Raw genomic sequence first — 10,273 nt, 5'->3', positions numbered from 1 at the left:
GGACCTAAAGTTAGGCTCCCGTGTAGACAAATGGACGCCCAGACATTGCGAAGAACGGGTCCTATCCACCACAGATATCGCTGCAGAGGAGAGATTGGACACAAGGCTTCTCCTCCTCCTCCTCCTCCTCCTCCTCCTCCTCCTTCTTCTTCTTCTTCTTGCCCAGTTTGAGCTCCAAACCCTGAAACGACACAAAATTCCCACTGAACTTCCATCTGGTTTTCAAAGTGGCGGCTTCAACCTGTAGGGAAGCAAAAACAAACACTGGGCCCCACAACAAACTCCCAGATTTCCATAGCCTTGAACCAGACAACAAGTTAAAGCGCTGCCAAACCGGGTTATTTCTCCACTGTGGATGCAGCCTCAACCACCCCGAGGCGTTTCTTGGTCGCCGTCGGAGCCCTGGCTCCCTCCCTCTCTCTTCCCTCATCCCTTTCCGACCCTTTAAGCCTCCCAGCTTGGGAAAAAACCCCAAACCCTCAAGCCCGAACTCCAAGCTCTTAGGGAAAACCCAAACCAGACCCCGGGAGGGGGAGGAAGGGGGTCCAATGCCATCTCCCCTTCTCCTCAGGGCAAAGGAGCTCCCCAAAGGCTGCTCGGGCGCCCCAAATATTCCTAGCCTTCAGAGACTCCCTCAAAAAAGTGCAAGGAGGGTGAAAATAGGAGGGAAATAGGAAAGGGGAAAATAGGAGGGAAAGGAGGAAAGTAAGAAAGGGGAAATAGGAGGGAAAGGAGGGAAATAGGAAAGGGAAAACCGGAAGGGCGGGAGAAGGGAAAGGAGCCAAAGCGAAGTTGAAGAAGACGTGGCTGCAACAATTCTGAGGATGGAAAAGAAGAAAAAGGCGCGGGCGGGTGGGAAACGGGGCACCTGCTGAAAGGCGGAACAAACCCTCTCCAGAAAGGGGACCCAATGCGCACACACACACACACACACACACACTCTCCTGGGTTCCCCCCTCCAGGGCTCCTGAGGGGGCTCTGCTTCTTCCTCTTCCTCTTCTTCTTGCTCCAGTGCCACGCAAACATCCAGGTGGAGCAGGGCGTCGGCAGGTGGCTGGGCGGTTGAGTAGCAGACAGGGAGCCCCTGGGAGAGTGATGGATGGGCGGCCTGTCCTTTTGCTTCCATCCCAGCGCCCCCTTCCTTCGCCCACCTTTCCGAGTGGAAGCAGGTGCGGCCGGGAGGGACGTGAGCACTTCAAGCCAGGGACAGGAAGGCAGGCTTCAGGCCTCCTCCTCCTCCTCCTCCTCCTGTTCCCTCCGCAGAGAGAGAGAGAGAGAGAGAGAGAGAGAGGTGGAGTGCTGTTGCCAAAGCAATTTCCCATTAAGGCAATCGATCAAGGCCCGCGGGGGCTCTTCTTGGCCCAGAGGCCCTGCCAGGGAAGGAGAGAGAGGCCACGCGCCAAGCAGACACCCTCCTGCCTCGGCCAGCCTCGCCCCCACCAGGGACCCCCCCCCCCCCCGGCAGCAAGAGAGGGGCCGCCAGTCGCCAGGGAAGGAGGAGCAGCACCGGCAGGAGCAGGCGCCCAGCAATGTCGGGCATTCCATCTACAGCTATATCTATATCTATATCTATATCTATATCTATTTTGAATGCCCCACGTTGCTGGCCGACATTCAAAGTATGCCCGACATTCTATATGTGTGTGTGTGTGTGTGTGTACACACAATGGGCCCTTGATATCCGCTGGTTCCAGGACCCCCCATGGTTACCAAAATGCTCAAGTCCCATTAAATGGAACGGCATAGAAAAACGGTGTCCCTCATATCAAAAGGGCAAAAATCAAGGTTTGGTCCTATGGGAATTTGTCTGTTTTTAAAAGTCTTTTCAAGCTGTGGATGCTTCGATATAAAATCCGTGGATAAGGAGAGCCGACTCTCTCTCTCTCTCTCCTCTCTCTCTCTATGTATGGATGACATGACCAAATCAAAGCTCAAAGCTTTCATTCCGGCAAATGTAACTTCGTCCCGCTCCAAATGGAGGACCTTGTGGACTCCCTCCTGGACAGAAGGTTGGAATGGAGGACGTGTCTTGGAAAAGGAGGACGCCTGGCGACGCAGGGTGTGTGGAGCCTCTCCTCCTCCATCCCCAGCAGGGCCCCTCGCATTTCGCTTTCCAGGCCTCTCCTCCCAGGAGTTGGCCCGCTTCCTCCTCCTCCTCCTCCTCCTCCTCCCGGCTGTTCCTTGGCTCCCGTAGTTCCCCCAGAAATAGTAGCGAAGACCTCATTAGAGAGATTGCAGCAGGCGATTCATAGCTTGGCAGCCTGACTTGTTTGGGCGCCACGTTGCTCCCAGAATCCCCTCCAGCCTAGGATGGCTCCAAAGGCTGGGAGGGGGGATTCTGGGATCTGCGTCGTCGTCCCCCTCCAAAAAAAGTAACTTTGCCATGGAGAGACGCTGTCCTAGACGCTGACTCGGTAGTAAGTCTTGAGTAGATGATCACAAGGTGGCAGCCTTTAACACGCCTTTCTCGCCTCTTGGGGAAGCTGTCATTCTAACGCATCCTCCTCTAGTCCCACTGAGCTGAGTAGTAGCCTAGTAGTACCCTAGCATCTTATTATGCACGCTTACCTGGGAATAAGACCCTCCTATGGAGTAGGGGTTTGAAACTGCAACTCCAGAGGCCTGGGTTTGAATCCCGGCTCAACCGCGGAAACTCACTGGGTGGCCTTGGGCAAGTCACACTCTCTCAGCCTCAGAGGATGGCCATGGCAAAGCCTGCTCTGAACTCACCTTGCCAAGAAAACCCCATAAGCCAGAAACTACCCGAAGGTACACAACTCCCAACACCCATAAAACACAACCTGGCAACTTTCCAAACGGGTGTAAGGATTGGGCTGATGTACGAAGTGAATAATTGAATGAGGGGGCCTTTGGAGGCAGAGCAACCAGAGGTGTCCTCACCGCCAAGGAGGACCAGGCCCGGAAAATGGAGGACATTCCGGAAAAAATGGAGGACCGTTACCAAATATAAAGATAAATCCACGCTTCTTAGTGTCGCTGTGAATGGAGGGCCTTTGGGGAATCCCTCCTGGAATGGAGGGAAGGTGGGAATGGAGGACGCGTCCTGGAAAAGGAGGACGCCTGGGTATCATCTCCCCGGTGCTGCCGGGCATCTCTGTGTCCAGCCTCAGCCGCCAAAGAGGAGGACACACACAGGAACCCTTGCCAAGCGACGTCCCTTTTCTGCAATGCAGCATTTTTCGCAGTAGATGTCGCCTCTAATAAGTAAATAATAACCGGGCCCTTTTTGAGTTTGTCCATTAAACGAGACAGAAGAGTGGCCCTGGCTGGAAGAGAATAGGAACTGATCGTGGGAAGGGAATGGCAAGGGATGGGAGACTCTTTTGGAACTCCTCCAATGGAGTGGAGGACGCGCCCTGGAAAAAGAGGACGTCCTCTGGTCACCCTGGGAAGGGAGGGAGGCATCTCCTAGGATTAATAAAATGCAAGGGGAATTGTCGGGAGTTATTAATAGGTGGTGGCCTAGATATTATTAACTCCAGACGATGCCCCTTGCATTTCATTTATCCTATGAGATGCTTTCCTCCAATCCCAGGATGACCAGAAGGCGTCCTCCTTTTCCAGGACGCGTCCTCCATTCCCAAACTCATGTCCAGGAAGAATTCCAAAAGCATGAATACGAAACAGTTTTTTCCCCTATTTCTATGAGTGTGCTTTGCGCTTTTGTTGGGGAGTGCCCTCCATTTTATTGGAACGTCCTCCATTTCTCAGGGGATGGTCCTCCTTGGCAGTGAGGACACCTGCTCACTCCTCTCCTTTTTTCCTTCCCCCTCCCGTTTCCTTCTCTCTCTCTCTCTCTCTCTCTCCCTCTCTCTCTCTCCTTCCCCCCTCCTTTCTTTTTCTCTCTTTTCTTTTTCTTTTTCTTTCAGGTGTCCGATGACCTCAATGCAAATGAACCTATCAGCTGTACCTAAATGACTGGCACTTTTTTTGTGAATGGAACACACACACACTCCGGGGAATGACGTCATTGAAGAGTTGAGGTTTTCGTGGTCAGGCGTGGATTGGCTGGGGAGGGATCCCGGGGACGCTGATTGGCTGGCGAGGGATGTGCTCCGCCGCCTACACACTTTGCTCCTGGCGGTAGGTATAAAAGGGGCTCTTGGGGGCATTGGAGACCATCAGAAAGGCACCCACGAGGGGGACATCGCCACTACCTTGTACTCTCCCCCCAAGAAAAGCTCCGCAGTGGAAGGTAAGCCTCCCCCACTTTTTCTCCCCCACTCTTTCTTTTCCTCTCCCCAATTCATCAGACAGAGGATGCATCCACACTGGAGAAATGACCCGGTTTGGCCCCGCTTTAATTCTTTGTCTGGCTCTTTGCTATGGAATTCTGGGAGTTGGAGTTTGTTGTGGGCCCAAAGCGGAGCTCCAACTCCCATAATTCCATAGCAAAGAGCCAGACAAAAGTTAAAGCGGGGCCAAACCGAGTTATTTCTCCAGAGTCTGAGAACTGGCAATTTTTGACACCTCGACTCAGGAGTAAGTTCCACCGAGGTCAATGGGGCTTTACTCCCAGGTAAGAGGGTTGATTTAGGATTGTCAGGCTCCAATTCAGAGATGCTACTTACAGAGAGGGGCTGGGGCTGGTTCCTATATGACATCTCCATCTTAAACTGGTCTGTATTCTCTTGATACCTATATATATATCTGAAGAGTGAATATTGCCGGATTTGTGGGACTCATATATACTTTGACAGGAACTTTTCACTTTTTGGAAAACGTCAACTTTGGGAAAAAGCCTACACTTCCAGAAGGATAACTCGGATGCTAGAATATATATATATATATATATATATATATATATATATATATATATATGTTGGATTCATCCTCTTTGCAACAAATAGGTACTCAGATGCTAGAATGAATGTACTGTCTCTTTCTCTCTCTGTGTGTATATGTATACACACACACACACACACACACACACACATATTCTCTAGCATCCGAATACCCATTAATTTTGTCGTAAAGAGGATAAATCCAACACTCCCAGGCTATAGATAGATATAGATATAAAAGCTAGGGGGTGTGGGATTCATCCTCTTTGCAACAAATTAATAGGTACTCATATATATATATATATATATATAGGATTCATTCTCTTTGCAACAAATTAACAGGTACTCAGATGCTAGAATATATATATATATGTGTGTGTGTGTGTGTGTGTGTGTGTGTTGGATTCATCCTCTTTGCCTAGGTATAAACAAATTAATAAGTACTCAGATGCTAGAATCTATCTATCTATCCTATCCATCCTCCAGCATCTGAGTACCTTTTAATTTGTTGCAAAGAGGATGAATCCAACACTCCCATGCTATAGATAGATAGATAGATTAGCCAGGGGGTGTTGGATTCATCCTCTTTGCCCAGGTATAAACCAGGGCTGGCCATTGACCTTCCACAGACACCTGCTTTTCTGGATCACATTCACGAAGTAAGAACAATGCAAAGCGTATGCAGAGTAATTAAAAATAACATCTGTTTCCTATCACTCTGTGATCCAACGATGTATTTTCTTTCCTTGAGAGACAGCGGGTCTTTTTATTTAAAGCACATCAGAGGAGGAACCCAGGGACTCCATAGAGAATAATAAAACAAGGTATATTTTTAAGGAGGGCAGTCTGAGCCAGAGAGCCTCCTTTGTCTGGAGCTTGAAGCAGACAAGCGTTAGCGGAGGAACTTGGCCAAAGTGGGCTTAGAAACGTGTCCGGAGAGGAGAGTGTTAAGAAAGCTGATGGGATGATATTTTAAAACGATGCCACATTTCCTTTTATGTGGTGAATAGGGAAGTCCTTGATCTGGAAAAGCTTGTACATCTGCTTTGTGGGTGCAGGGGACCGGCTTTACTCTTGCACCTCCTTGGTGTCTGGATTTCATTTTAATCTATTTAAAGGAGGGATACACACGTGACGCGTCCGGTTTTACGTTTTTGCCAAATATTTGTTTCAGCATAATGTTCTCGACGCTCGTGACTCACCCCTGGACCATTACCCCCCCCCCCCCCCCAGTTTCAAACGAAATAGACAGGTTTTCTAAGAGGAGGTCTCTTTTAAAAAATCAAAATAAATAAGCGCATTCATAGTTGGCCCTCTTTTAATCGTTTTCTTTCAGCTATTTCATTCTGGACGCACACACACACAATATACACATATCCAGTATAGACAGACACAGAGGGAAATTGGATCGAGTTGTTCTCCATCTGTTGATTCTTTGGATCGGAAGACATCCGTCCATCATCTCCCGATTCCGACTGGGACACCTGCACACTTTTCCCGAAATGTTTCTTATCCCAAGAGCCGCAAGCCTAAGCTTAATTCATAGGTAGACAGACGTGCAAGACGTATTGCCATGTAATGTGTAGCCATGCAAAGCCACTGGGTGGCCTTGGGCAAGAAGTCACACTCTCTCAGCCTCGGAGGATGGCAGTGGCAAGCCTCCTCCGAACAAATCTCGCCAATGGGCCCTCTGCCTGCTAACCAGAGCCTGCCTTGCAGAGAGAAGACCATGGCCATGCTGAAGATCTCCTCTTTCCTTGCTGTCTATGCCTTGGTGATGTGCCAGATGGAGAGCTACCAGGCAGTCCCACTCAGGTAAGAGGAGGCTGCAACAGGAGGGTGGGGGCAACGGGGATGCAGCGCACGGGAGAAATAGTGCGGTTGGACGACTCTTGGGTGGGCATGGCTCCATGCTAGGGCATTCTGGGAATGCTCGTTTGTTGTGGCTCCAGGGCAGAGCTCCTCCCTATACTGCCAATCCCAGGATCCCACAGGAACCCACGGCAGGTGATGAATAGCGCTGTCTTTCAGGGCCCCGGCGAGGAATTTTGCCAGGAGGGGAGGGGGACTACAAGCTTTCTGACTTCGACAAAAGCAGGATTGAAAAACAGATCGGAGGGAGGGTGTTTGATGATGATGATGATGATGATGATAAGATGGGCATCCGCTTACCTTGTGTCCAGAGTCTTCTCCGGTTTAGGGGAGGCAGAGAAAGCAGGATCCTAACCAGAGTCTAATGGGAGGGAGGGAGGGAGGGAAGGTGGAAAGGCGAGAGGGAAAAAAGATGAGTTCGTATGAACACGTCATACGCATGTAGGCTAGGACAACCTCCACCTTCCCCTGCAGAGAGACCGGGGCTGGGAAGTCTCCCTCCTTGGCTGCCAACAGCCCTTCCTTCCCAGACGGGAGAGGCCCAAAGCGTGACGCTCCTTCCTTCCATTCTTCCCTACTTCTTTCAATCTATCCATCCATCCATCTCTCCTTCTTTCCTTCCTTGCAATTCCCTACTTCTTTCAATCCATCCATCCATCTATCCATCCATCCCCCCTTTCTTCTTTCAATCCTTCCTTTTTTCTTTCCCTCCATTCTTCCTTACTTCTTTCACCCCATCCCCCTTCCATCCCCCTGCCTTCTTTCCTTCCCCCTTTCCTTTCATTCTTCTTTCCTTTCATTCTTCCTTCCCTACTTTCCCTACTTCTTTCAATCCTTCAATCCATCCGTCCGTCCGTCCATCCATCCATCCATCCATCCCCCCTTCCTCCCTTCCCTACTTCTTTCAATCCTTCTTTCCTTCCTTCCTTTCATTCTTCCCTACTTCTTTCAATCCATCCATCCATCCATCCCCCTTCCTTCCTTCCTTCCTTCCTTCCTTCCTTCCTTCCTTCCTTCCTTCCTTCCTTTTCCCAACCCACCCTCCCTCCTTCCCAGGCCCGGCTTGGAGCCCGTGACGGACCGAGGGGCGCTGGGCGACTACGAGGCCCGTCGGCTCCTGAACGCGCTGGTGAAGGAGTACGTCCAGATGACGACCGAGGAGCTGGAGGAGGCCAGCCAAGGGCACAGGTAGGCCCAGCCAGGGAGGCGGGGAGGCAGGGAGGGACCGGCCAAGGGAGCCCCTCTCCCTTCCCCTTCCGCAAGGGCCGGCCTTGCCCAGCACTGCTGCCCTCCATGGCCACCTTCAGTCCGGGAGGCATTCCCAAAGGCCCTCCCTTTGGAGCAGGACGAAGCATCCATTGATATGAAGCGTTTCCAGCTTGGATTTGGTCAGGTGCTCCACCTTTCTTGAATGCCCCACATTCAGAGACACCAGGGCTGCATCCACACTGGAGACATAACCCTGTTTGGCACCGCTTTAACTACCCTGGCTCCGCTCTGCTCTGGGTCCACACCAAACTCCAACTCCCAGAATTCCATAGCCTTGAGCCAGACAACACAGTTAAAGCGGTACCAAATCGGGTTATTTCTCCAGTGTGGATGCAACCCAGAGCTCCTCCTCCCTTTCCAGGACCCGTCCTCCATTTTCACCACCGACCCAGGCCGACTTCCAAAAAGTCCTCCATTCCGAGCCGGACTCCGAAGCCCGCCTTCCCATTCCCGGGAGTGTTTCCCCCTTTGACTTGCGCAGGTCCTCCCTTCTGCGGGGCCTGCCTCCCCCGGTCCTTTGCCCCCATGGCCTTGGGTCTCTTTCCCAGGATCCCCTCCCTCGGCGGCTGTGCCTCCTTGCCAGAGGGGAAGGGAGGGAGGGCCGGGCGTTGGCTGGGGGGGGGGCTGGAGGTGCTGGCACTGACTGCTGAGTGTTGTCTTCTTTTCTCTGAGACGAGCCAGGCGTGGCAGAGGCAAGAGAGAGAGGGGGAGGTGGAGGTGGTGGTTGTAGGCAAGTGGGCCAGCGAGAGGTAGGTCTTGATCTTATTCCACCCTCCCTCCCTCCCTCCCTCCCTCCCCTGAGATCTCCCCTCCCGCCACAGTTCTTCCCCCCCTCCTCTTGTCGGCGCGACATGGCATGGATTGGCATCCCTGAGTGGAAGCCAGGAGGAAGAGGAGGCTTTCCGTGCCCATAGTGCCCCCTTCTCAGGCCTAGGCTTGCCATTGCACCCCACCCCCGTCCCCTGGACTTGCAAAGCATGAACCAGAACGAGGTGCATGCCCCAAGAGATTGCATTGCCTCCCTCCTCCCCTGGATCCCTTTTGCTTGAACTATCACTCGATCCCTTTCCTCTCCCCAGTTCCCCCTTGTCTGATTCCTGACCCCCCCACCCTCCTTTTGCATGGAGGCCCCCAGGGATGGTCTTGCTCTTGCTCTCTTTCTTTGGATTGCCTTGGATGGGTGGGTTTGCTCTTGTGGACACCAGCTGTCACGGGGGATGCTTTGACTGGGAATTCCTGCATGGCAGAATGGGGGTGGACTGGATGGCTCGGGGGGATCTTTTCCAACTCTAGGATGCTATGACTGTATGACCTGGTTCCTCCTGGGGAGGGTTTTTGGGGGTGGGGTGGGGGTGGACATGAGGCATGACTCTATCATGCATGGTTTGTTGGTTTGTTTGTGTTTCCCCCCTCCCTGTTACTTTGTTGGGCATGTTTTCCCCTCCCCTGCAGCTTGGATAGACCTCTTGCCAAACGCTGTGCCAACCTGAGTACTTGTGTCTTGGGCAAGTTGTCTCAAGAGCTCCACAAACTGCACACTTACCCTCGCACCGACGTCGGCGCTGGGACGCCTGGCAAGAAGCGGAATGTCTTGACGGAGCTGGAGAGCGAGCGGTTTGCAAACTACGAGGAAGCCCTCGGGGACAACTAGATCGCCTCCTCCCTGGCCCTCTCCTCCCTTCCCCCGACCCCCTTTTTAACAACAACAACAACAACAACTCCCCTCCCCCTCACCCCACCCCACCGTTTGATGCATGTGGATCTAACCTCGATTGCTGCCTTTGCTATGTTCTTTTGAACCCTTTTTATTTTATCTTTTTTTTAAAAAGAGAATGCTGGAGTGGAATAATTTCAAGTTTAATTTATGTACATGACTTAATATGTACATGATTTAAGAATACACTGGGCTGAGGCTAGCAGAAAGGGAAAAAACACCAGCCAGATTCAAACAAGAAGTTTCTGCCAGTTTTCTTATATGTCCCCCCCCCCCCCCCATCATCCCCCTTTGATTTCCGGCTCCTTTTAATGTAACAAGTCAATAAATAAATGTTTCTTTCATGCCCTGACCGTGCAACTGTTCAATAAACCTATTTTTCTATAAGGATTAGGTCTATTTTTCCCTTAATTATCTGGTGGCTTTAATGTGAATTTTCGAGGCATGGTTTGAATTGTTTGAATTGCAGCTCGTTTGAAATGATGCAGATAAAACCCACAACATTAATAATAAAAAATGACTTTAATAGTATAGACTGCTCGGTGTTCAGCCTCCCAGTACCATCTTTGTAGAAATGCTGTAGAAGGCCTGAAAATATTAGAAATGTTAGCAA

General features: G+C 51.3%; 1 protein-coding gene across 1 annotated transcript; it reads left to right on the top strand.

The window, feature by feature from the left end:
• Positions 1–4,157: 4,157 nt before the first annotated feature.
• Positions 4,158–10,024, top strand: LOC149314428 (calcitonin-like). Its single transcript, XM_089523453.1, has 4 exons — positions 4,158–4,216; positions 6,525–6,620; positions 7,734–7,865; positions 9,399–10,024. Exons 2-4 carry the CDS (start codon positions 6,535–6,537, stop codon positions 9,595–9,597), a joined length of 417 nt encoding a protein of 138 aa, XP_089379579.1. The 5' UTR covers positions 4,158–4,216; positions 6,525–6,534; the 3' UTR covers positions 9,598–10,024.
• Positions 10,025–10,273: the final 249 nt, after the last annotated feature.

The sequence above is a fragment of the Sceloporus occidentalis genome, unplaced genomic scaffold, assembly GCF_023333645.1.
Source record: "Sceloporus occidentalis isolate IW3139 unplaced genomic scaffold, rSceOcc1.0.p SCAF_4, whole genome shotgun sequence".
NCBI classification, from domain to species: Eukaryota; Metazoa; Chordata; class Lepidosauria; order Squamata; family Phrynosomatidae; genus Sceloporus; species Sceloporus occidentalis.
This window is presented reverse-complemented; position numbering and strand designations above follow the sequence as displayed.